The 27,869-nt window shown below is 44.6% G+C and overlaps 1 protein-coding gene across 4 annotated transcripts in view; it reads right to left on the bottom strand.

Moving 5' to 3' along the window:
• Positions 1-27,869, bottom strand: part of LOC127374465 (protocadherin-1) — a 191,222-nt gene that overhangs the window by 161,667 nt on the left and 1,686 nt on the right. Inside the window, exons 1-3 of one of the 4 annotated variants that reach the window (XM_051419794.1) lie at positions 23,823-23,936; positions 17,428-18,259; positions 8,861-11,044 (exon numbers count right to left, since the gene is read on the bottom strand). In XM_051419794.1, coding sequence (XP_051275754.1) covers positions 8,861-11,044; positions 17,428-18,259; positions 23,823-23,866 — 3,060 coding nt within the window. In that variant the 5' untranslated portion in view covers positions 23,867-23,936. Of the gene's footprint in view, positions 1-8,860; positions 11,045-17,427; positions 18,260-23,822; positions 23,937-27,869 lie in introns of those variants that run through there. The other 3 variants (XM_051419796.1, XM_051419797.1, XM_051419795.1) reach the window with 3 other exon arrangements.

The following is a 27,869-nucleotide window of genomic DNA, read 5'->3' as shown; positions in this document are numbered from 1 at the left end:
ATTAACGTTAATTAACTGTTAACGACGTCCTCTTTCATTCAAACACAAAACTCAAAAGTGGGATTTTAAAGTTTTTCGTAACATTTAAACGTAGCCGAGTGTCGTTGAATACGTGTCGCGTTGATTCTGGCGCCCCCTGTGGACGAAAGTGGGAGTGTTTCTATCGTCGGTGGCAGATATTAAAAGTATTCTGGGTACTTCTTCCTCCTCAAAGTGCAACCAGGAAGAGGAAGCAGGGGAGAGGAGGAGGGTGAGGAATGTGGAGGAGATAAAGGCAGAGGGGAGATGGGAGAGATAAAGAGAGGAAGAGCGGGGGGGGGGGAGACGAGTGTTTCCCATCCAAACAGACAGTTCAGGTGATACGGAGAGAAAAAGACAACATCTCTCTCCTCCTCTTATCTCCTCGCCACAGTCTGAGCGCAGGAAGGAGGCGTTCAAGGTGAAGAACGAGGCGGCCATATTAAATACAGAACGAGAGGGGAGACGAAGGGAGGGAGGAAGAGAGTGGGTGAGGAAGAGAGTGGGTGAGGAAGAGAGTGGGTGAGGAAGAGAGTGGGCGAGGAGGAGAGTGGGTGAGGAGGAGAGTGGGTGGGCGAGGAAGAGAGTGGGCGAGGAAGAGAGTGGGTGGGAAGAGAGGGGGGTGAGGAAGAGAGTGGGTGAGGGAGAGTGGGTGAGGAAGAGAGTGGGTGAGGAAGAGAGTTGGCGAGGAAGAGAGTGGGCGAGGAAGAGAGTGGGTGAGGAAGAGAGGGGGTGAGAGGGAGTGGGTGAGGAAGAGAGTGGGTGAGGAAGAGAGTGGGTGAGGAAGAGAGGGGGTGAGGAAGAGAGGGGGGAGGGAGAGAGGGGGGGGGGGAGGGGGGGGGCGAGGAAGAGGAGGGGGGAGGAAGAGAGTGGGTGAGGAGGAGAGTGGGCGAGGAAGAAGGAAGGAAAGTAGAAGGAGGGAGGAAACAGGAAATGGAAGGAACGAAAGGAAGTGAGGAAGTAATGAGGAGGGAAGAGGAAGAGAGGAAGAGGAAGAGAGGAAGAGGAAGGGAGGAAGGGTGAGGAAGTAAAGAGGAGGGAAGAGGAAGGGAGGAAGAGGAAGAGGAAGGGAAGAGGAAGGAGGAAGAGGAAGAGAGGAAGAGGAAGAGGAAGAGAGGAAGAGGAAGAGGAAGAGAGGAAGGGAGGAAGAGGAAGAGGAAGAGGAAGGGGAAGAGAGGAAGGGAGGGACGTTGGAACGATGAAGACGACGTTGTCGGCAGCGGAGCTGAAACTCCGTCGATCGATCGGTTTGATCAGCCGCCAAGAGATACAGGAAGTAAACAGGAAGTTGTAAAGAGAAGATCTAATCACAGATCAATAACGCTGACATCATCCAATAAGAGGAACTGATCATTATCTTTGATTCCTGATTGATTAACTCTCTCTCTATCTATCTGTCTCTCTCTCTCTGTCTCTCTCTGTCTGTCTGTCTCTCTCTCTCTCTGTCTCTCTCTCCGGTAGCCGTCACCTGTCAGTCAGGATGCAGACGGAGGCGGTTGCCGCGGCGACTGCCAGTGACTGTACACTTGGCAGAAAGTCCCTTAACACCTCGAGTGTGTGTGTCTGTGTGTGTGTGTGTGTGTGTGTGTGTGTGTGTGTGTGTGTGTGTGTGTGTGTGTGTGTGTGTGTGTGTGTGTGTGTGTGTGTGTGTGTGTGTTGTCACTTAACATCTGCTGTAAGTTAGTTCACTCTGACATCATCACAGTTCAACCACGAGTCCATTATCAGGGATTAATGGTTTCCCTGGTAACTCCTGAGATCGTCACCATCCCATAATGTTGTGATGCGATGGAAACGTTGTTAGATACGACCTGTTCTGTTTGTTTATTGATTCCTGTTTTCATTTGTTTATTTTCATATTGTTTAGTAGAAAAACAATAAAAACAATTCAACATTTTTGCTGTTTAACTGCGTAAATTTCTGAGAACGTCAACAACCAACAGACACACAGTTACACAATGTTACCAGCATCTGTACGGCTGTGTGTGTGTGTGTGTGTGTGTGTGTGTGTGTGTGTGTGTTCCTGCAGACAGACAGAGTTCAGCAGCCCAGTGTACAGAGCAGCTGTACAGCATCTGACCTCCGACCCGGGTGTACAGGTGTGTGTGTGTGTGTCTCCTGAGTTGTACCACCTGCTACCAGCCCTGTTTAATCACACACACACAGCTAACACACACACACACAGCTAACACACACATAGTGATGATGTATGTAGTGTTTTTGTGACTCCTCTTCATCTCCTCCTCCTCCTCCTCCTCCTCCTCCTCCTCCCTCCTCGCTTGCATTCACTGTCACTCGCCTGTTTTGTTCTTGCTTATGTGTGTGAAGCCTCGGGCAGGTTTCCGTTCCACTTGTGTTGTTGGAGCAGGTGGCAACACACACACACACACACACACACACACACACACACACACACACACACACACACACACACACACACACACACACAGACACACACAGAAATACACTAACAAAATTATGTTTCTTGTTTTTTTGATTTCTGGCTCCACATTAAAGTAAAACACACACACACACACACACACACACACACACACACACACACACACACACACACAGATCTTTGTATTGAGTCGTCTCAGTGGCTCAAACACAATCGCAGCCCTGAGGGGGCGACCGAGATAGACGGAGACAGAGAGAGAGGCAGAGAGAGAGAGAGAGAGAGAGAGAGAGAGAGAGAGAGGGAGAGAGAGGGAGAGAGAGAGGGAGAGGGAGAGAGAGGGAGAGAAGATTCTCCTCCACGTTCGATCTACGCTGTAAAAACACGAAACATCTGTAAGTAAATGAGGTTAATATGTAACTGTAAAATAAAAAGTTAAAGAAAAGTTGCAGAAATTTATTGTTATTTAATAGATTAAATTCAAGTAATAATACATTTTCTTAAAATTAAGTAAAATAAGGGACAATTAACTGAAAAAAACTATTTGTTCTGTAATTTAAATGGATTTGTTTGTTAACTGACAGATATTTTGCATAATTATGGAAGTTTTCACAACAAAAATGTGTTTAATCCGTGTATAAGCTTTATAACTAAACTATTTATACGTTTTTTTACTTTGACTTTTACGAGTCAGCGACCGTTTGGCTTCTAAACTCACCAATACTGATATGCAGAGGTCAGTTTTTAAGTTGTTTAATGTGTTAACCTACAAAACCGACGTCAGCGGTTCAGTTTGTTTGTTTGTTTGTTTGTTTGTGAAACAACAAAATGTGTGTTTGTAGACGGGGCGGAGGTCAGAAAGCTAACACGGCTCTTTTGTCGCACTTTAAATCTGTTTAACTGACTTCTGTAGATTATGTAATTAGTGTGGATCAGCTGTTATCTCTCTGTAATGTAAAGTCTTACAGGTGTGCAGCTGCAGCCCCTGCCTTCATTTAAAGCTCCCGGAAACACCTGAGCGAGGTCACGGAGCACGCTCAGTGAAGACTACAGTTTGTTTTTACGTGTTGATATTAAAGCGATGTCGTCGCTCCGCCTGCCTGGCGCTCCCCGGCTGTTCGTATATACACAAACACACAGCGGGCTGAGAGGATTACATCGTGTTGAGTGATGTTCCCGTTCAGGAATGTGTGTGTTTAAGGAGGAAAAATGTGTGTAACAAAGAGTCCCTTTGTGACCAGGTAAACCCCGCCCACCTGCTCCTCCACGGGAGATACTGAGGGATGTATCTGACCATCGGACCTGTTTCAACCTGTGAAACAATCCTGATACGCTACCAGACGCTTACAACTAACACGTTTTTATTCTTTTAACACATTTAGAGCAGGAACATTTTAAATAAAACGAACAAAGCGTCAAAATCAGGACGTCAAAGTCTATTTTTCTTTCTTTGTGTTCGAAAAAAGTCATGAAAATTAAACAAATTAGATGTTTGTTTTTGTACACAAAGACAACATGAGCTCATAATGTTTCCTCTGTAGTGAAACTGGGTGATGTGTTCATGGACGTTGGAAATGCAAATGTGGGGAAAAAACGATGTAAAACAGTCTGATGATGTTTCCTGATTCAGTTGCATTTAATTTACCTCCTTATATTTATTTATAAAAGTGGAGAAAATGTCGTTATAGTGTCTGAAACAACAGAGTTCACGGTAGCAGCTCGGTGTTGCTAATGTAAACAAGCACTAAACACAAAATGTATTTAACAACCCAATCTGACGTGTTTTTGTATTATTATATTATATTGGACAATTATTGATGAACCTGAGTGTTGATCAGCCAGATATTGTTTATATTACATACTTTAATAACCAACTGTATGATGCTGCTACAAGAATCCTCCGAACTGATCCTTCCGGCGCCGCAGCGGGAACGTGTTTAACTCTGAAATCATTTGAACAGTTGCTGCTCGTTCTGTCCCGTTCAGTCACTCGATGTACCTCGGCGTCCGGTTTCCAACCCCAGCAGACAGACTCACACAGACGGACTCTGGATTTTAAAACTCTCGTCATGATTTGAATGTTTTCCGGCGGTAACTGAACTCCAGCTGAAGTAACGACGGCGAGTATTTGTAGTTCACACCTTCCTCTCCGCCGCGTCCGACTGATGACGGACACTCTGTCCCTGCTCGGAGACATTTTTAGCCACTGAAGTGAAATTACTGTAATTTTCTGGGGAAGGAAAAAGCTTCTAGCCGCCCCGGCTAATGGTCGCCATTACGGTTTCTGACAGCGAGCCGGACGGCAGAGAAACAGGATGTCTTCTGTCTGTCAAACTCCACGACCACACGGGTTTCATTAAAGCACACCTGTTTTAAATCAGTAATCATTTAATGGAGGGAAACTGACGGCGAACATCCAGCGGGACAGAGAACGCCTTCCTGACGGCGTTAAAGCGCTCGTGTCGTTTTATAATTTCATTCTAACGGTTGCTATGGATACAAGTGAGATTATTATTATTGATAACTGTTGGTGTATTTATCCTCATTTTTAAAGAGTTAGACGAACAATATTTTTGGCTTCATGTAATTCCAACACTGTTTAAAAAAACCAGTCTGCAGAAATAAACTGCATTAGATTAATATAAAGTGACTCGTGGGTATCCATACAAAGCATTTTAATTCAGGTCAGAGGTCAAGTGAAGCCTCCAACATGCGATGGATGCGTTCGGTCTAGTTTTGGTATCTTCACTCCTTAAAACTGAGTTCGCTACAGTTTCTGAAAGACAGCGGGGGGGGGAAAGAAGGTTTAATTAGTTTTTTGCCCCCCCCCCCCCCCCCCCCCCCTTGGCACGCGCTCTGAAGCTGCACTGGCGTGTTTCAGGTACAGGTGGACGAGTTTGGAGAAGCTTTAAATGAGTAGCGAGGAACTTACGACGGAGACGTTATTACGGAGGTCAACAGTAGAAAGACAGACGTTACAGACGAGTTCAACCTTTTCAGGATTTCTCTGCAGCTTTTCTATAAAAAAAAACATGATTTTCTTTGGTGTAATTCATTAAAAGTTGAAGGTAAATTTGCTCGTAGTTTGGTGACGAATCAGTGAAACTACGATTATTAGTTAGAACTGAAAAAGACGAAGAGATTAGCTGGTTGAATTCAGCTTCCTGGAGGAACTGTGGAGACTCTGCTGCTGTGCTTTGGTTGTGTGTTAATAAATCAAACTCAGGAAACAACAGACTGCAGAAAATGCAGATTTGTATGAAGTGGTTGAAAACAGCCTCCTGCTCTCCGTCAGACGGCTTCGATACGAGTCGATAACACAGAAAGAATCCTTTTACACTCTCGTTGTTTATCTGAACTTAAAGCACTGCAAAAAAATTCCTCTTTAATAATGAAACTTGACCTTTTTGTCTCGTTGTTTACATGGAAATATGTAACTCCGACTGTTGAACTCATGAAATCACAGTCGGTATGTTGGGGGGGGGGCTTATCTGAATGACAGCCACTCTCTCTCTCTTCATTCAAAGGGCAGAGCTCTCCATAGAAGGAGGGATTGTGTTGGATTGGGGGGGGAGGAGGGAGGTTGGGGGAGGCGGGGGGGGGGTCAGTACTATGAGTCAGCACACACACTCACACACACAGGTCGTTGCGTTACCATAGAGACAGCCGAGTTGGTCAGCGTAAATGCAGGAAGGACGCCGGCGGACTGTTAATGTGGAGGAGTCCTCACAGGGGGGAGGGTGGGGGAGAGAGAGAGAGGGGAGGGAGAGAGCGAGACAGAGTGGAGGGTGGGGGGGGGGGACCTCATTGACCTCTGACCTCCTCACTCCTGACTGCTAATAACTTGCGTCTGAGTGATATTTGACCTTCGACCCCAGCAGGTGTTGTTTTGATCTCTGTCCTTTGTTAGCTGGGAGTCCAAAGGTGTGTGTGTGTGTGTGTGTGTGTGTGTGTGTGTGTGTGTGTGTGTGTGTGAGAAGGCCGCATGCCAACAGGTTGGAAGCTGAAAACTTAAAAGTGAAACAGATGAAATGAGTTCATGAAGAGAAAATGTATTTTTATTGTTTTTTAAATTCTAATATCAGAATTTAAGATTAAAACTTTTATTGATAGACAATCACAAACTACCCATCAGGTAAAGTTTCTTTATTAAATAAAGTGTTTTAAAATGTATAAATTGTAATAAAATAATAGTTAATAGCACATTATAGAGGCACAAACTTGAATTAAACTGAGATTTGGTTTTTTTTTGGTCATTTATATTTCATATATTCTGCTGAATGGGATCAATATTGATCTAATCTCATCAATACATTCATATAAAACATATAAAGTAACATAATACATTATCTATCCAATATTTAAATCTGAATTATTTAAGTTTGCAGTCAAAATGTGACCTGATAGAAACACTTAAAGTAAATGTATTAAACATTTGTATATTTAATTAATCATACGTTGACATTTTACCAATAAAGTTGATTGCGATCAATAAAACGAGTCCACATTGTGATTATTGCTCAATAAATCATCATTTTGCTTCACAGATTAAATCTTTAACTGATAAAACCTATTAAAATACTAATAATGTGACATTAAACCACACTGTATACATGTTCTCTCCACGTGTGAATGATGGGAATGAATATGGGAATACCGTACCGCAGCGTTCCCACTGCTCCCTGTTTGTAACCCCGCCCACTCTTTAACCACCCAGTGAAAGCACAGAGAGCGCCACTTTAACGTTTAACATGTTTATTGAAATAAAATCTCGCTTTTAGCTGTAAAAAAAAACAACAAAAAAAAAAAAACACAACAAAAGAAGAAAACTGTACATTTAATTTCCCCTCAGAAGAAGAATACATGAGCAAGCGTGCGTGTGTGTGGCGCTTTAAATCCGACGGTCCAACAGTGTTGTGTGTGTGTGTGTGTGTGTGTGTGTGTGTGTGTGTGTGTGTGTGTGATGGCGATGACAGTGAGGATGCAGGTTTGTGTGTGTGTGTGTGTGTGTGTGTGTGCGCATGAGTCTTTGGTACAGGTTTTAAAAGCGTGGCGAACAATGAAGACGCTCGTTAGGCGCCACACACACACACACACACACACACACACACACACACACACACATTAATGCAGCAAAACATAAACAACAGCTGATGAAGAAATAAACAAAAATATCTTTGACATTTTTTTTTTTTCACATTAATGTACAAACATCACGACTGATTGTCTCCACGGGGTTTCACAGTGCACGTTCAGATTCAAGCCACAAGAAAAACAACGGGGTCGACGTGGCGTGAAAGCGTCTCAACGGACCCCCCCCTCTAACCCCCCCCTTTATTTTGTACATTAAATAGGATAGAGCAAGGCACTCTGGGTAAAAAGAAGGCCTGGATTAATACCTGCCATTAATCTGTGCAAACAGTTGACTTTTTAAACCCCCGGTGATTTTGGGAACACGGCTAAATTAAAAGTCGTATTTCAGCCGAGCCGACAGGAAAGGTGACGGGGTTAAGAAATGGTTGTATTTAGTCTCGGTGTACCTTCTCCTTCTTTAGTGTAGCGGCTTTTTCTTTTTCTTTTTTACAACCTCACTCTTTTCTTTCTTCACTGCTCGGCTCCCCGACCGACCTGAAATTACCTTAAATTGGTCCGAACTGGATGGAAACACTCTAAAAGTGCTGCTCAGCCAAAGTCTAAGTTCCTCCGGCCAAAGAAACAATAAAAGAAAAAAGAAACGGGTACCGAACTAACTTAGGAATTCACAGTCGCTCTTTGTCACACTTCAACAAGCTGATCCGGCCATAAAGAGCAGCTTTAAAACCTCGAGTCAGCTCTCCAGCAAACAGAAAAAACACATTCAGACTTAATGAGGATGTCAGCGTGAACCTTTCAATGGTCGCACAAAGATTCAAAAACACTTGAATGAATGAAAAGAACTCATAACCTTCCTTCATTAACCCACCGTGGAACAAATAAAAGGATAGACCCATATGGGATTCAGGTATCAATAGTGATTGATCAGGATTTTACACAGTATTTACTCTTTGTGAACATCAACAACAACAACAGAAACAAACATACAGGATAAAAACAACCCTCCAGAATGTTCTGGATCAACAGAGTTCATTATGGGGGTTTTCTTTTTAGTCACCAAATGTTTTCTATATATTGGTAAAGCCCATATTTGGTCTATCCCTTACGCAATCCTTCATGGTGTGAGTGAGTGTCCATGTGGAGGTGAAAACCAAAAAAAAAAAAACTGAACAGAACAGAAATGGTGAAACACAACCAAACCAGAAATAAACAGAACCAGAAACCAGCCGTGAGGGTGCTGTGCGGGGGAATCAGTGCAGCTTTTGGTGGGAGAATAGGTTCCATCGGGTACTACCACACCTGGTTGGTCCAATAAATGTCCCTCTGGTACGTGTTTGCGTAGTCTCCTACCTGTTTGCTGCTGTATTTGGGCGGGTTGGCCTTGTAGCTGTAATCCGAATATTGGTCGGAGCCCGTGGAGTTGTTGTCGCCCGTTCCCACGAAGGTGTTGGTGGCGGGGAGGTCCTGAACCGCCTGGTGCTTCTTGGAGGCGGAGGGCGACTGCGGTTGGAGTTGGATCGACGGCAAAGGGGAGTTGGAGCGGTAGTGGCGGCCGAGGTCGGGGCTTCCCGGCGGGTAGTTAAGGGGCAGGTGGATTCGGGGACTGTCGTTCACCGTGTCGTTGATGAGGTTGAACTTGAGGCCTTTCTGTAAGCTCGCCTCTTCGTCCTCCTCCAGCGGTTTTGCCGGTTTTGGGGCTTTACCCTTTTTACTCTTCTTCCCTTTGCCGTTTTTGGGGCCTTGCTTCGGCGCGTACAGATCCTTGCTCTCCTTCTTGCCGGCCTGGTAGCCACTCTTGGTGTCCTTCTGCAGTCTGTACCTGATGACCATCACGGCTACAATCACCAGAATCACGCCGGCGATCCCTGCGAGGCTGCCGTACAGGATGTTGCTGCGCTGAGCGTGGGCGTAGTTGGGGTCTCCGGCGATGTCCCGGTCCAGAGGGGTGTAGAGGCTGTGCCCGACCAGCGCCTCGATGAGCGAGACGTTGGATTTGGTGTCGTTGACAAAGACGTGCACAAGGGCGGTGGTGTGGCGGGGAGGTTTGCCTTTATCGCTGACCCTCACCACCAGGCGGTGCAGCCCGGTGTGCTTGCCGGTGAATTCCTGTGCCAGTGTGATCTCCCCGCTGCTCGGTGAGATGTGGAACAGTCCGTATGGGTTGCCGCCTGTGATGGTGTACACCAGCTCGGCGTTGGGTCCGTAGTCGATGTCCTCGGCCTCCACCACCTCCACACGGGTCTCCGGCTGGGTGACCGGCGACATGTACGTGTAGGAGGAGTTAGCCGGTTTGGTGACATAGGGGGCGTTATCGTTCTCGTCCAGGACGTTGATGGTCACGCCGACGTAGGAGGATCGAGGTGGGTCGCCGGCATCCACGGCCTTCAGGCGGAAGGTGTAGGTGCTCTCCTTCTCTCGGTCGAAGGAGATGCTGGACAGGATGGTTCCGGTGCCGTTCTGGATGACGAACTTGCCGTTGTCCGGTTCCACAAACAGCCTCACTCTGGCGTTCTCGCCCTTATCATTATCAGTGACGGTCACGACACCAACAGGGTTGAGCGGCGCCATGTTCTCGATGACAGAGAAGCTGTAGCCGCTCAGCATGAACTTGGGGTCATTGTCATTGCGGTCCAGAACATTAATGACCACGGTAGCGGTGCCGGTTTTACTCGGAACTCCCTTGTCTGCCGCCGCCACGCGGAACTCGTATCGCTCCGTCTCTTCCCGATCCAGGAGGTTCTTCACGCGGACCTCTCCGCTGTTGGCATCGATTTCAAACAGCCTGCTGGCCGAGAGCTCGATGATGCTGTACGCCAGCTCCGCATTGGTGCCGCTGTCGGCATCCGTCGCCACGACTTCCAGCACCTTGTCGCCTGGCTGGTTGCCCTCCGGAAAGTCCACCTCAAGCATCACGGGAGAGAAGCTTGGCGTGTTGTCGTTCATGTCCGTGACCTGGACTCGGAGAGCGTTGGTGCTGGACAGCGCCGGATTCCCAGAATCCACCGCCACTATTTCAATCCTGTAATCCTTAACACGCTCGTAATCCAGCAGCGTGGTCGTCTGCAGGAAGTACTTCCTCTTCCGATCGTTGGCCGACTCGCTCGCAGGTCGGAGCTGAAAGGGGACGTCACCGGCGACCACGCACGTCACCACCGCGTTTTCCCCCTCGTCGCGGTCCGACACTTGGACCAACGCCACCGGTGTGCCGATGGGCATGTCCTCCGAGATGTTTGCAATGCCGTCCTGGTGCGTCACCAAGCCGATACCGCGGATCTCGATGGCGGGCGCGTTGTCGTTCTGGTCCTTGACGTTGATGGTCACCAGGACCTTGGAGCTCTTGGAGTTGGGTCCACGATCTTTGGCGACCACAAAGAACTTGAGGAAGCTCTCCTCCTCGCGGTCCACCAGGCCCTTCACGTAGATGATGCCTGTGGAGCGGTCGATGCGCAGGAGCCTCTGGACCGTGTCCGACGCCTGGTGCAGGCTGTAATCGATCTCTCCGTTGGCGCCGGTGTCGGCATCGTTGGCTCTGACCTGTGAGGACAAAAAGAAAAGGTTTTACAAATACTATATTTCCCCAAATAAAAGGTTGTGCAGGAAGATAATTTTGTGTTTTTGTGACTCAGGTTTGTCATCCGGGACATTAAAAGTACTTTTTAGTACGTTTATGTAGTTGGCTTCATTTTCCCTTAGTAACCTAAAAATAAAAATAGGATAATTAAGAAATCAAAGAAAATTAATAAAAAGAAGATCACTTACAGCAAATTAAATGTTATTTTTACACTGTTTAATTTTCTGTTATAGTTGGATGATCTGTTATGGACCCATTTTACACACAAGTGTAATTTTTTGTTTTAGTTTTTGGAAAACTGAAGATTTGAGAGAATTTACTGATTTCTAAAACCATCTATGTAATGCTTCACTAGTGTGCCAAAATAATGGTTTTGAGTTCAAATATCTTTATTTTTGGGCTTCTGTTGATCCATGTGAGTCTGTAATGTTTTAATCTTTTAAAGCGTTACTTTTGTACCAAATCTCTCTTTTCTGTTGCTTTTAACACCTCCAGACAACGTTGAAAAGATGTTTGGGTTTGTCAACACAACAGGTAATCAATCAAATCAGGAGATCCTCAGTATATAAAGATATAAGTTGTCGTTTTATTTTGATTAACTGATTGAAATTAAACTATTAAATTCTCCATTTATGTGTCAATCTTCACCATAAAAGTTCACAAATCCAAAAGTTAAAACTGAGCAGTCTGAACACGCCGTTATAACCGCCGTTGGATCTTAATGATCATATACCTTCTTACAGACTCACCACCATTACTAATGCAACACTACAAACCCCTTTATGTTTTCCTGGGGGGGGGGCCTTTATGTGTGAAACATAACGGACGATCAAAGCCGAGCACACACGCCCACACAACAACATCTAACGGCCGTGCAGCGGGTCATTGGCGTCTAATGGGCAGATGAGTGAATGTTAATGTTCCTCTCATTATCAGAAAAGCCTCGGCTCCTCGGGGCCCATTAGGAGACTGGAGAAAGGACGGACCGGCATTCGGGCCAGCTTCGTGCGCCCAAAAACCCAAAGTAAATGGAGGTAATTAGTCAATTAGGAGGTACGATCCGTCAGCAGAATATCACTTAGGATGCACTCGTTAGGACGCCTTTCTATCTGCACATCTAATACTTTTTAATTGCATTCATTCGGTGCCACGGTTCGCTGTTGAGAAATGTAGGTCGGCGTGTAGATTTTAAGCAAACTAGCTGTTGAACAGCTGATTTAAATGTCCCAGGTGCTGCTGGTTCAGCGTTTCTCTTCCAGGCTTCACCTGGGACTCACAGTAATGTAATTAGGGTTTTTAAATTTTAAGGCCACTATTTCTTTAAAAGCTGAATCCGAGCCAAGCGTGCACTCAGCAAAATAATCTCCTAAAATTGAAGTCCTAAAACATATAACTGGTTTCTTTTAAAAAAGACAATCTGCCAGTGGGGGGGAGGGAGGACTATCTTAACCCATTTAAAACAAACAATAAAACTCCAAGGACACAAGAATTTATTTGAAATTCAAGCAGAGATGGTTTTTAAAAGGACGTTTTTGGGGGAATTATGCTCGTTCACTTTCTTGCCAAGATGAGGACATTGATGCCTAAATCTGGGGTTGAGATGTGAAACTATTCCTCATATATCAAATATGTATTTAACAAAAGGGACCAGTGTGTCGGATTTAGCGGCAACTGAATACTGCTCGCCTTTTATCACCGTTCACCTTTGTTTTCATTCAGAAATCAGCTGCAACTAACTTTCATTATCAATTAATATACTTTTGACCGAACAGTAAAAAACACAAAATATATTTAGTTTAAAATGATGTAAAACAAAAAAAAATTTTAAAATAAGTGTTGATTCAACTAATAAATTATTAAGTTTTACTCTTTAGTTCTGAAATAATTCTTCAAAAAAAATGTGTAGGAGAAACTATGGTGCATAAAAACGTCTCATTATTCTTATTTCTATAATAATAAACAAACGTAATGATATTATTTAAATTTCTGCCAATAGATCCTCCAAAATGTTCCTGCGGAGATATCTGCGTTTGTAGCTGGAGTCAAGGGAACATTTAGTTGAACATTTAAGGAGGAAATCCACGTTTCAAAAAGGTTAATGCGGCCAACAGAAATCTCTGAAGGATTGTCTTTTTAACACGGACTCTAGTTCAGACTGCCACATAATAAATATCTGGTTTCCTGCCTGCTCAGGATCACAGGACTGTGACAGACCGTCAACCGGCACACCCGTGAGGGCGACCGTGGAAATCACTGATCCAAGTCGGAGAGGTTAAGGTTAAAGAAAGCATGAAAGTGAAATTATAATTTCTCCTGCCCATTGATTTCCTTTTCCTCCGGTGTGGCTTTAAGCAGCCAGACATCACCAAACAGCGGTGAATTATTGACAGCTTCTGAGAATTGTGTATTGAACAGTGGAGCTGCTGGAGCAAAGTGCTGCTGTGATGAGGCCAGAGCCGCGTTGGCTGCTTTCCAAGGCCGCTCTGTTCGGGCGTACAGCAAATATAAACACTGTTTATCTCCCGGTTAACTATTAACCAGCGAGACCCAACCGGTTTCTTAAACAGCGGCCTAGATTCTCTGCTTTTTTAAAATTAGAACCATTAATTTCTAGGCTGGTTATCTTCCCTCAAGGAGGCTTTTAGTTTCAGTTTATTCCTAAGAAAGATAATCCGTCATCAGTTTATATCCCATCTGGTTTATTATTGACTAAAATACATTATAATTAAATGGTAGTTCAGTGTGTTCGAGTTGATTAATCAGCTGTTATTTATCGTCTTTTTCTCAGATGTGGCTGTTCAGTCAGTATTCTCAATTGTTCTTTAATAGATTTGAAGAGATCTTACATCTTAAAAAGGGTGAATAACACTAAAGGAACAATGTGAAGTCTTAGCAGATTAAAACCTAATTTCACTCTGATTGATGAGATCTGACATAAAACCGCCCAAATCTACCAAAGTTAGAGCAGTTTTAGTCGTTTCATGTGACGCATTTCTGTTGTTTTCTGGCTGGTTCAAAGTGGGCGGGGCTTAGTGAGGAACAAGGTGATGTCACATACTTCAGGGACCCAATCAGGTGTGAGAGCAACATTCGAACCAAAATGTGATGGCGGCTGTTTGTAGGTCAAATCTTATCAAATCACACCCACACAGCCGATAAGGGTTAATAAATGATTACATCATCTGCATAGAAAGTCCAAAGTCAGCGTTTTCTTATCGTATCAAATCAAATGTTAAACTGTTTAAGGTCAAGAATTAGGATCAAGCAGCTGAAACTATAATGTACTTTAATAATAAAAGTATAATAAATAAATATATCTGTACTATTGGGGGGTTGTTGTGGCCTAAAATGCCTGATTTCACAGCAGTTTGTCTCAAAAAATGTTTGTTTTTAGGCACTTTTGGCAATAAAATTACGGGAGAAAGTAAAAATTGCTGTAATTGTTGTGATCGCAACTTCTTGGAGGGATTGACTAACAGACGATCAATACTAAAGGCTGCTGGGCCACAGTGAGGGAAACACTCAAAGTACTGAGTTATCATTTTATCCTAAATTTTTGACACTAAGATTTTAATTTTTCGGTTATCAGTTAACTCGATTTTAGTTGATCCAAACAGATATAGGTGAACTCGCTCAAGAACGTTCACGCTCATTAATATTTAATTTTAATAATAATTGATTAATAAGGGGGTTTGGTGACCAGCGGCTGCCTGGAAAGAAGATTTCCAAATAGGTCAAACTGTGTAAAAAAAACGCAGCGGCACGCTCCTTTAAAAGAGCGAGTCAGAAAAGCAGTGATATACATGTCTGCGCCGCCATTGGACGATCTTAAGCAGGTCAGGGTCGTCAGTCGGCGCCGTCCCGCTGCCTCTAAAAGCATCACTCCTAAAAAAAAACGCTACGTTAAGTGAAATGAATTCTGCGGCTCTCTGAAATGCAACGAGCCACATCCAGAGCAATAATACCAATAAGCCCCGTGGATAATCTCATGACTGACTCAGATTAAGTCATGCGCTGCTCGCTGGAAGGCTGGCTGGTCGCGCTGCAGCGAGGGAAGAGGAGGAGGAGGAGGAGGAGGAGGATATGGCAAGGTTTGTCGGGATACTTCCTGCTCCTGCCCAGCTGACGGTGGCATCACGTAGCCGCCGCCACCCGGGGGGGGGCTCAAAGGTGAAGTTGAATCAGTGGTTAATATGTGACTACACACGGCGATCCCACGGCCTGCTTCACCTCCCACCGCACCATCTGTCTGTACGGATAATTGAGCAGCATATTATGTGCAGTCAGCGCGCCGTGTTGTCCTGCAGCTCGCCGTGTTATCACTGCGATGTGGATTGAGTCTGGAGGAGCACTCAGACACCAGGAGGGGCAGATTTATCCTGAATTAAACTCTCTTACACAAGAAGAGTGTGATAGTGAGGACAAACATTGGGAAAAGCCTGGACTCTAGTCTTCTTTTTTTTTAGGGCAAGGCCACTTTTGCTTCTGATAAATACAAATTTAATGAGGCATCGCAGCCAAAACTGACCACCAGTATATGAACAACGAGCTTAACCTTTAATACAGCAGTTAAATTAATCTACAAACATTATATATAATATTAAAAAACACTGACAGGGAACGTTTTACTGCACTTCTTACAGTAAATGTTTCTATCAGGGATGTTTATAATGCTGTATTTACTTCCTCCACACATCCTTCCCCTTTAAGAAAAGTGGGGTAACCTGTTAGTGAGTTAGCCGCTTGCAAGCGTCACGCTCTCTCTTGTGATTTTCTTTCACCTCAGAAACAGAAAACGTAAATAATAATCTTTTTCTTTTACTATGAAAAAAGGGACATAATATAACTATACAGATATAAATACATAGATAATTGATGCTCCTTCAACTCAGTATCTAATATTAAGTGTTGTATGAAGATATCGAAGTAAATCTCCGCTGTAACATCAATTATTACCAATTATTTATGGTCTGTCCAACGTTCTTCATCCACCCTGCCGCCGGCTGTAAACCCATTAAATATCTGTCAATACCTTTTGCTTCTGGGGGAGACACAACCTCAATATATGGTTTGACATCCATTGGTGTGTGTTTGTACTTATATTCCAGTTGTTCTGTATGATAGCAGTTCGCTGCGTGACCTCCGCCCTTCCTCCGACAGTTACCATTACCAGATATTTTGTTCTTAATTTGAGATATCTACAGAAATCTTTGTGTTAACGCAGCATAAAGACGTCAAACCTTCCTTTATCCAGACTTTTAATCCGTCCTAAATTGGTGTGAAATCTGAATCACATGCACACAAACTTAATATCTTCTTCCAGTTTATGTGCTTTCATCCCCCCTAGAGCTAATTTTACCCTCTGATTCTCCGGCTTTTTCCATGTATCTTCTGTATATTTGTGTCTGAGAGTACAGCCTGTATATGGATACCTGCATTCAATGTGTTTCCATTGTGCTACACCAACCCAGTAATGCTCTCATCTGTGCTGAGATATAATAATCTCTCAGAGATAATAAACCCCAGCCTCTTCTTTCTGTAGCTGTAATGTTTTATATCGTACTTCAGGTCTTTTTCCTGCCGCATAAAAGTAGAATTTGACATTAATCTGCGTTGGTGAACTGAATCCTCGTAGGAACTGTTGACTTACAGGTGAAGATGTGAAACTTTCTGTCATATTTCTGCTGTTTTAAGGGAGAAAACCCCCGTTTTTAGTGGTTTTGTCCATGATTCCTGTTGCTTTTATATATTTTAGTCTCACATCTTCAGTCCAGTTCGGTCTGATTATCTGAACCACTGATCTGGAAGGTAAAACCAGGCTGAACATACAGTAATTACAGCCGAACAAACGAGTTAATGTTGACAACAAATCATCAAAAATATCACATAGGAGGCTTTTATGGCTCATAGTTCACCTTTGTTTTCATTCACTAATCAGTGGTTCAGATTCGAGCTGCAACTAACTTTCATTACAATTAATATATTGATTGTTGTTGTTTTACACTGAAAACGACGTCTGCAAATGTCTCGTTCTCGTAAAAAACCCAAAATATATTTAGTTTAAAATGATGTAAAACTAAAAAACTGATCGAAAATGTATCAAAAAAGTAAAATAAATGTAGATTAAATAAATAAATTATTAAGTTTTAGTCTTTAGTTGTGAAATAATTCTTCAAAATTGTTCAGAAAACTAATTCAAGTGAAAAACAATTTAATCTAAAGAGCCAAAATAATCCAAAACATTTAAGTTTTCTGAAAGAAGAAAAGTAAATTACCTCAACAACAGATTATAGTGTGTGTGTGTGTGTGTGTGTGTGTGTGTGTGTGTGTGTGTGTCGGCACTCACCTGTAGCACCGAGTGTCCCTGCTGGCTGTTCTCCGGCAGTTCGGCCTCGTAGTGACTCCTCTCAAACTTCGGGGCGTTGTCGTTCTGGTCGGTGACGGTGACTCGGAGCAGAGCGCTGCTCGCCCTCGGCGGACTCCCGCCGTCCACCACTCGGATGTTCAGGTCGTACGAGTCCTTCTTCTCGCGGTCCAGGTTGCCCATGACGACCAGCTGAGGCAGCTTCTCGTCCGTGTCCACCGCGACCTGCAGGCTGAACAGCTGGTCGGCGTCCGGCCCGGTGGTGAGCGAGTACTCGGCCACGCCATTGGTGCCGGAGTCCCTGTCGGTCGCCATGGGGATGGGGAAGAGGGTGCCGATGTGCGTGTTCTCGGGGATGGAGAGGGTTAGGATGGGCGAGGAGAACTGCGGCGTGTTGTCGTTGATGTCCTCCACCTCGATGCGTCCCTCGATGAGCCGCGGCCCCGAGCCGAAGCCCTTCACCATGTCGGTGATCGACACCTCGAACTCCAGGAAGCATTTGTCGCCCTCTAACAGGTTGCGGCAGTCCCTCAGCGTCTCACGGTCGATGGGGATCTCGGTGGTGTAGATCTCGCCGGTCTTGCCGTCCACCCGCAGGTACGGCGAGCCCACTTCCAGCTTGTAGAGGTGGCCGCTGTCGGGCAGGCCCCGCTCCGCCGCCAGGCTGCCGATACGCGAGTTGGGCGGCTGCTCCTCAGAAACCCGAAACAGGACGTCAGAGGTCGTGGCGCCGCAGGAAACCAGCAGACTGACCGTCAGGAACAGCAGAACCTCCCACCTGAGCGCCGCCATGTCTCCGCCCGACTGCACCGCTCTGAAACAGGACAGGGAAAACAGATTAACGAAACCGCCACTCATCCTCCAAACGCCGAATAACATAACGCCGACATACAGAGCTGCTCCTCGCTCAGATTTATGTCAGAGTCGTTCAGGAATAGATGGTCGAATTCGTCTCCTCGGGCCACTAAACATGTCCCGTACGGTTATTTGCGAGACCTGAGGGGTGACGGGGTTTCTGAGAGTGCAGAGAGCAGCCGAGCAGCACAGACTGATGACTTCCTCCTGCTGCCAGTCGACCGCACTGACAGGAAGACAAACCGAGCGCCGCTGCAGGCGACACTCGACCAAAATATAGTGACGGGAGGCGGCGAGCAGGAACGGGACGACTGCGAGTGTCAGCAACTCAGACTCGAGACTGTATAACGAGTTTTTATGCTGAACACAACTTCTACCATCAGTGTCACAGATAGGAACAAATACAGCAGAGAAGCATTTAGTTTTATTTTGAAAATCTGTGTATTTCAGAAGTTTGTACCCCATAACAACTGATTTATTACAAGTTCTCCTTATAGGACTTTTAGGATCAGACAGTTTGGACATTTAACAAACTCTGTTGAAGAATAAGAACATTTTTATTACTATTTTTAAGTTTTTAAGTGATGTGTCATTTGTTTGTTGAGCATTACGAGCTTACAAACATGTGAACAAATCCATACATGGTACATCATGGCGTGCATGGAGAGCCGGGGTAACGGGGGGTCAGTAGTGGCACAGCAGCTTATTTTGCCACCCCGAGCCACATTGTGAGTAATTCAGGCCACGACTGACTCATCAGACTAATGTCTACGTGGCTGCTGCTGCATGAGGAGTTCAAACCCCCGGCTCCTCTCTCGCCTCACGGCCGACAAATAACGGCGGGAAAGCGGGTGTGAATGACGGAGCGTCGGATTCTGGGGAGATACAGAAACAATCACATTTTCCACCAGAGGAACGGCACAAGAAACAGCTACTATTATTGTATGTATTACAGTTTATAGATTATGTTGTGGCTGTGCTAGCCCCCCCTCCCGGTGATTCAGATCTGCTCTAAAATTTAAAAGGTAGTTTCTTGGTTCAGGATATCATATTATATTATATTTAACTTCTACCAATGTCATTAAAAGTGCGTCTATAATTAATAGTTTTTCTGTATTCCTGCTGACAAACAAAGATTTCAGACATTTTGAAGGTTTGCATGAGGCTCATAAACTCAGATTTAAGACTTTTTTAAGAGCTTTTAAACGTCAATTTGAATGAAAATCAGACTTATGTAATCTAACACAATTTAAGTCATAAAACACAATATCTGAGTCTATATGAGCCATGATGACTCCGGTGATGAGAACCGACTCCGAGATCAAGGCTGAAACATCTCGCTCACAAAAGGTCTGGAGCTCATAATTTTATATCTGAGCCAGACTCTTTCTTCATCTCCTCTCCTTTTGAACCTCCACCTCTTCTTCCTCTCTTTCTTCTCTCCGTCTCTACGCGTACTTTAGTTGTTCTTTGGCAGTAATTCATCTCACTCACACACACTCAGACACACTCTCTATTTTGTGCTGTAGGAGTTTCTCGGCTGCGGGTCGTCGAGGTTAATCTGAAGAGCTTTTCTTTTTTCTCCTCACGTCCTTGATTTGGAGACGAACACACACACACACACATACATATGGACCGGCATGCTGAGCAGGAAGCAGGAAGTTGCTCTCCTCCTCCTCCTCCTCATCTTCCTCCTGATGCACCGACGTTACTGTGGACTACTGAACTGTGTGTGTGGGAGTCAAGGCTTGTGTTTCCTGAGCCCGTTAAAGTTTCCTCCAACGGAAAACACGACATCGGAAATAAAGTTGTGTCGTGTATCGGGGTTGATGCCGAGCTCTCAGATGTTAAATATCGTCTGCACACTTAAAGGAAACTGTTATTGATCCTTAAGTAAACAGTCTTTAGGCGTGTGTCCAGGATTCAATACTGTCAGGACTGCAGTCAATCAATCAGTCGATCGGTTTTCTGTCATTTGTGGAATTTATTAATTTACATATTTCTCATTATTGTTGGTTAATGAGGACGAAGTGTGTTCACATCGTAAGAAGACTTTAATGTTACTGTGTGTTTAAAAAGGACCATTGTGCAGTATTTAGTGCATTCAAGTCGCAGCTAACTGAACACCGCTCGCGTCTGTATTTGACGACTGCGGCTGTGAAACTGCCGTATAAAGCAGATAGTTATATTATAGATATATAAAACACAACAGTTCTTATATTCAGGAGATTAAACACTAATAAAAACATACATATGATTATTATATGACTGATAATAAATGTTGGACACTGGAGCTTTTAAAAGCTCATAAACGCTGACTGGTAACTGAGGGTTGATGCAAATTCATACTGGTTCCTACTGGTGCAGGTGGAGAAATGTGGCCAAAAGTATGTGGACGGCGACCTTATCTAACACCTCCGAGATGAACACGTAGGCACTGTTGTCCACATACCTTTTGACCACGTCAGTGACGATGCCTGTGAGCTGAGCCTGAGCCTTTCTCAGACGTGTACGCGACTACAACAGCAGAGTTTTTAGTTAAAACTGTGAAAAATGTCCAACAAACAGTCAACAAACAGACAAGATCCCAACAGCTGAGAGGCTGAAAGCAGCAAATGTTTGACAGTGCCGCTTCCTGCTGTGACACACACACCTAATTACCCCCATACGAATGTGAATGAGTGTGTGTGTGTGTGGAGGGGGGGGTTCACTGTGTGTGTGTGTTACAGTGTAATACGTGTGTGTGTGTTTCTTTTCTCACATTTGTCTCCAGAGCTGCCAAATACCCCAAACCCCGCCGACCTCTGACCTCTGACCCCCCGCGCAGGCATTTCACACGTCACCGTGGAAACTGAGCTGAAACAACACACAGTTTGCTGGCCGGCGTCCCGTTTCGATGGCGCCGCCAGAACTGCACCAACCGGTCCGACCTGCTGTCAGTATGCCGGGACGGTGACGGTGACGAATACACACCAGTTGTGATGTTCATGCTTTTATTTTGTAGCTCATTTAAAACTCATTTTTAAAACCTCGGTGATGTTAGTTTAACACCAAATGTATATTTTATTAGTTATATTCTCACGTGGTTCTGAATAGAAGAGATTAGGATATAAACTTTATAGGTTATAAACACACACGTATCAACTATAAACACCAAGATAAATGAATAAAAGTAGTGTGTTTGTGCTTCCTGGTGCATTAACATTAAACCTCACGCCGCTGTTTGTTTAACACTGACCTCCTGTTTTTACTCTCGGGTCGGTATAAACCGGGAAATAACCCACCGCGGGGAAGAAAGGACACCTTCAGGACCGCGATGGGATGATATCAGTGGAGAATCACTCTGTGTGTCAACATTATTAGTCATTCGGTTGATGGGTTGAATTCTTCCGCACACCACGCACGCAGGCAGGAAATTGGTGTGAAGGCAACCAGGGTGTTAAATTCACTTTTTGTGTCCCTTCGGCCAAATTGCTGGTTAAATTTTACCAGCTGCTCAACTGATTACGGCAAATGGACCAGCGTTTGCCTCGTGGACAGCGAGGTCTATTCTTAAAACACTAGTTTTTCTACTGTAGTTAATTTAATGAATAAGAAAACATCTATTAGAAAAGGGAGTATATGTTGAAGGACATGGGATTTTGTGACATGCCTAGTGCTAATTTTATGTCCCTGAAGGCAACACGGACGAACACGAAGGACCAAACGAGGAGCTCGTACCTGATTACTGGACGTCACCTGAGTACGAACTCTGACACGGACCAGATAAACTTTGCCACAACAGACTCAAACACCATTAACCTCTTTTTGACACCCACATGTGACTCAAAACAAACCGGAGAGAGCTCGAAAAATGTACCATTGAGGGTTTAGAAACAAACACCAGAGCACATTCTGCATATCCTGTGTAACATTCCCCCCCCGAGAGTTCATATGTGGTCACATCTCAGTTTCACTGCAGCCACACATAGTTTGGGGGATATTTAGGGTTGCAGACACATTTCTAAGTCGTTAACAAATCTAATTTAAAGACGTAAAAATGTAAAACATAAAATTATGCAACACTGAAACACAAACTATGAGTCAGACGCAATCCGACACCAGCCGCCCTCGTTCACTGCTCATGGGAAATGTGAATTGTTGTGGTTTTGTAAACTGTAACATGGAGGCAGATCGGGGTCATGAGAATCCCTGTTAACATGTTTGTTCACATGTAGTGTGTGTGTGTTTGTGTGTGTGTGTGTGTGTGTGTGTGTGTGTTTGTTGTCTCCTCGGGGACAGTCCCGGGGTGAGCCGGGGATCGTCCAGCTCGTCCTTTTTCCCACAGTCGGAAACTTTCTCACCGACCGGCCGCTCTGTGTGTGTGTTCAAATGTATGTGTGTGTGTGTGTGTGTGTGTGTGTGTGTGTGTGTGTGTGTGTGTGTGTGTTTTACAGTACAAAGACACTGCAGGGCTGCACGAGGACAGTAGGATTTCCATGTGTAAGGAGGCTGTTTGACGGTCTGACTCCTGGAACGGGCGAGAGACAAAGACTCACAATGGAGGACACAGAGGGAGAGAGAGAGAGGGCGTGTCCAGACAACAGCGCTGGTCTTAATGGCCCTGTTACCCCCCCCGCTGTGTGTGTGTTCAGTATTGATATTCAGAGTGTGTGTTAATGTACATTACATCACAAAGAGCAGCGTTAACCTCCCACGCTGCTCTAACGACCTCCGTCGCCTCAATACAAACTGAAAATTGAATATTTCTACAAACATACGTTAAAGTTTATTTTTTCCAGTAGCTGCAAAAACAAAACTCAAACTTATATCCAACAACCAACCAACTCTTCCACACATAATACACTGGTTCCCAACCTTCATCCATTATTTATAGTCATAAAATCAGTGATTTGAATGAATTTTGAGCAGATTGTTATTTTCTGTTTTTCTGTCTTTGTTTTGTATTTTATAATGTTTAACAATCAAACAGACTATAATAGAAGTTTTCTTGTCTCTAATACTTGGACATTGTTCTATCAGACAGTTTACTTTCCTTCACAGAAGTGAACCAGATGCAGAGAGTGTCTTTTTTTAAGTTTTCCTAACCCCCTGTTAAAATCAAGAAGGCTTTGCGACCCCGTATAAAGCTTTGACGACCCCTAGCGGGGGTCCCGACCCCCGGGTTAGGAACCAGTAGACTAACGAACAACTCGTTAGGACGCGAGCTTCCTTGGAAAACACGATCTGTGAAATTTTGTAGCTGCGTATCCTGATGTTATAACGTACGTAGTTTAAAATCCCAATTTATGATTCAGACGTCACCCTCCTCTAGTTGACTCATCGGGTAATCAACCAAAACTTCCCGTATTAAAACAATAATAATCAACTTGTTCCACCAACAGGAGCGATATTAAAGCCCTTAAACACAGTCTGGAAACTATACAGCAACATCTTGGGTTAAATTCCAGTTAAATATCTCCTTTAAATCACCAAACTACAGTTAATCTACCAGAAAACAAACATGGTTAAATGAGACTGACCTGCAGGCTGCACCGATGAGCCGGTTAAACTTTAAACTCCCCATGAAGATGAGCTGTTTGCACGTCGTGGTGCTCTCCCTGGTGAACTGGTGTCTGATGAGTGGGTGCAACTAACAACCAGCTCCCTCGTGTCCATAACAAATGAGCTCATTGGTCACTTTACACATGCCCTGCCCCTTCCTGCCCCCCCCACACACACACACACACATTAAGGCAGCAGCCGATCAATAATCTGCATTTTCTACAGAGTGAAATGTGCCCAAAGCATCTAAAAGTTTGTAATCTTATTAATTTATTATTTGTTCAGTTAGTTCCAGACTCCCTTTAAGAAGGTTGTTTCCTTGAGATTAAACTCTTGTCTGGCTGATGAGGTTTACGCCACATTAAACTTTTATTCCTTAATGTAAAGTATTAAAAAATAAGCTTTAAACTCAGGTTTTAAATATTCATTAAGTATAGAAACATCACAGGAAAGCTGTTTATTTAAACCAATTAGAAAACCATTTTTTTCTGAGTGAACTCTGGTTTGTGTGACAGATACAGGTTCAACAATCCTTTTTAATTGTGGTGATATATAAATTACACCATCGGACTAATTACAAACCATTAAAATATGACAACTATTCTCTCACGTCTGGCAGCGGTAGAGCCGGTCGGCCGGCAGCCAGTTCTCAAAGTTTCTGCCACGGGCCTCACGGGCGTGTATTTTAAATCAGGGTGTGTAATAGTGTGTGTGTGTGTGTGTCTGTGTGTGTGTGTACAGTAACCTGAATGTCCAGTGGTGCACACATACCAAAGCTGGCTTGCATTAAATATAGCACACACACACACACACACACACACACACACACACACACACTCACACTCACAGAAATCAAAAGATGCTTTGATGTTGTCAGATCTCAGGAGGACGGGATGCTCGTGGTCGAGGTGAATCGTGGACAGTCCGATGTGTGTGTGTGTGTGTGTGTGTGTGTGTGTGTGTGGTCCCCCCCCCGCCTGCAGCACAAAGGGGATTACTCTAATGACTCCATTCACTACCATTGTTAGATCCAGATTAGCACACACACACACACACACATCCTCCCTATTCAGACGCAGCAGCCTGTTGCCAGCGTCTTTCTGCCTCCTGACTCCACCTGCCTGCTTCAACCTCGTCCCAACACTCATTATTGGATCTGATAGTCAGTTTATATCACTATTTTATTTAATCTGAGAGTCGATTAGATTAGTTAAAAATGTGCCACTTTGGCTCTGAGGCAGCAAAAGTCATATTTCTTAAAGATAAAGCCGGAAAAAAGTCTCTCTATTATATATTCTATCTATTACAGCGTTTAATTAAACATAAATGTGCTTTAAAGGACTCAGATCTTTAAGTACCAACGTATAAAGATCTATCTAAAGTATAAATATCTACTCAAGTAACTGATAACAGAAGCCTTTATTTACACACATTAGCGCTGTAGCTTCTGATTGCAACGCCCTCGCATCACCAAGATCTCAGAGAGGCTTATAATATAATATATATATATATAATATTAATAATTTCTAAAATTAACTTGATTGTGTCATTAGCTGTCAGACAGGTGACTCTCAGGCTGTCACACACTGACCGCTTTATACACCTGGGACACACCTGCAGGGCGCTGTGTCACACCTGGTGAACGCGTCCACGCCTTGTGTAAACGGAGAAAAGCTGTCGGGGGTTGAAAATGAAAAGAATGCGACTCTGCTGCTGCGTCACATGACTGACCGACGTTTTACTGCCAGACAGGAAACTTCAGATGGCCGCGAGCTGACTCACCGGTTTTAATGGTTTTAATGGTTTCACCGCCGGTTTCGGTGCTCTGTGTCCTTTCTGTTGCTCAGAGGCACCGGGGCAGGAGCGACCGGATCCGGGCTCAAACGTGTGACCTTCTACTGACAGACAGGATGTGCTGTGTAACCTCTGATCCCCACACACACACACACACACACACACACACACACACACACACACACACAGCAGAAGGGGATTATGGGAGTGGATGGCAGATGAACAGCAGGCCGGTAGGAAAGTAAAGATCAGGCGTCATCGGAGTGCCGTTTTAAATCCACGGCAACATATTTATTCCACATGTCGGACTACGGCAGGAGCACGGGGACAAAATGAAAACAGACCGCGGCCGCGTCTGTTACCGTGGCGACGAAGAGCGCGCGGGGGATACAGCGCTCAGTTCAGGCGGATCAGAGCGCTAAGAACGGGACGTCAGAGGCCGACACAGATATCAATATTTAAACGTTTAGATAATAAATCAGCTGATATCTGATCGGGTTGTGATCGAGTACTGATTGTTTTCATTAGCGATTGATCGTTTTCTACATTAATCGATTAGTCGGTTGGTCCATAAAACGTGAGGAGACTGTGAAAGATGTTCCTCAACCTAAAGATATTCTGTTTACTGTCATAAAAAGGACTAAAAAAACCCAGAAAATATTCACATTTGAGAAGCTAAAATCAGAATTTGGACATTTTTAATGAAAAATAACGACTCAAAACGATTAATGGATAATTAAAATAACCGACAGCTGATCGAAGAGTCGACTTATCGCGCAGCGCTGCATTTTACAGTTAAATAAATAACATTTACAGAAGAAAATAAACCTTAAAAACATCATAAAACATGAAAAAACTACACACAACTGGCATTAAATGAAGTATTGTGAGAGTGAGACTGTTTTATGAACATTACATAGAAGTTAAATGAGCAACTCACAAGTAATTAATTAATATTTAAGTATTAATTTATACTGTCACTCCACCTTTAATGCTTCTCGCATGCATTTACATTCAACTTGTTTGCTATGAGATAACAACACGCAGAAAAAAGTACAAAGAATATGAAAGAAAATGGATGCTTATCATGCTTCACGCCATAAAACGCCGATAACATCGTTTATCGCAATTATTTTAGGGGTCGATAAATCGTCTAAATGTAGTATAATAAACCACAGAAGAAGAAACGAATCCTTTCAGATCCTGACGATTAAAATCGATCGGCTCTCTCCGAAACTCTACGGCGAGTTTTCGGCTTTTCCTTCGTGATCTTGTCGTCACGCCTGAAACCGGCCATAAAAACTCTTTAAATCAGACACGTGGACGCCTCTTCTTCTTCTGCAGAGTGAGTGTGTGTGTGTGTGTGTGTGTGTGTGTGTGTGTGTGTGTGTGTGTGTGTGTGAGTGTGTGTGTGTGTGTGTCCCACTCTCCCAGCTCCCGTTTTAATGACGGGCATTAACAACACGGCGTGCTCAGATCTCCAATTTTATACGCAGAAATGTGCAAGGCGTGTTCGACCTCCTCCTCCTCCTCCTCTTCCTCTCCCCACTGACTAATCCTCTACCCCCCACCCCCACCCCCCACCCCACAGAGCCGTGGATGGCCGTGACATTTCTGGTTACATTTGGACGGATGTGCCTCCAAATTAGAGACGGCAGAGAGGAATCCCAAACCTCAGACCTCGCCCCCGGTGGCGGCGGCGGCGGTGGACAGGAGCTCGGGTGACGGCAGGGCTCGCCGTCTAAAACCTGGCCACAAACCTCAGAGAGAGTATCACCCCCCCCCCCTCCCAACAGTGGGCCGGTGTAATGCACCTGAGGGGGGGGGAGACGCACTGACCAACAACCGCAGTCTGAACCTCGAAGGAGTCTCTCCCCGTTAAGGCCGTCTGTGACTGCGGCGAGCTCTCAGGTTTTCAGCTCCGTTATAACATCAGAGAGCGAGGCGACGGGGGGGGAATTAGGGGAACGGGGGTCAAAGGTCATGTGAAGCACCAGAAAACACACGTCTGTTTCCCCCATGATGCACTTCGGGGAAACATCACCAGAACGTTCACATGGGACGGCGGCGGCAGCGGCGGCGGCGGTCTACTACTACAGCTCACTCTCTGTCAGAGAAAGGCAGATGCAGTTTGCATGTAAATACCCGACTCCCCCCCTCCCTCTTTCTCCCTCCCTCTCTCTCTCTCTCTCTCAGAGAGCAGGTCGAACACCCATCCTCTCTCCCTCCAC

Source organism: Dicentrarchus labrax, unplaced genomic scaffold (genome assembly GCF_905237075.1).
Source record: "Dicentrarchus labrax unplaced genomic scaffold, dlabrax2021, whole genome shotgun sequence".
NCBI classification, from domain to species: Eukaryota; Metazoa; Chordata; class Actinopteri; family Moronidae; genus Dicentrarchus; species Dicentrarchus labrax.
Note: the sequence above shows the minus strand (reverse complement) of the source record. Positions and strands in the feature narration are given on the sequence as shown.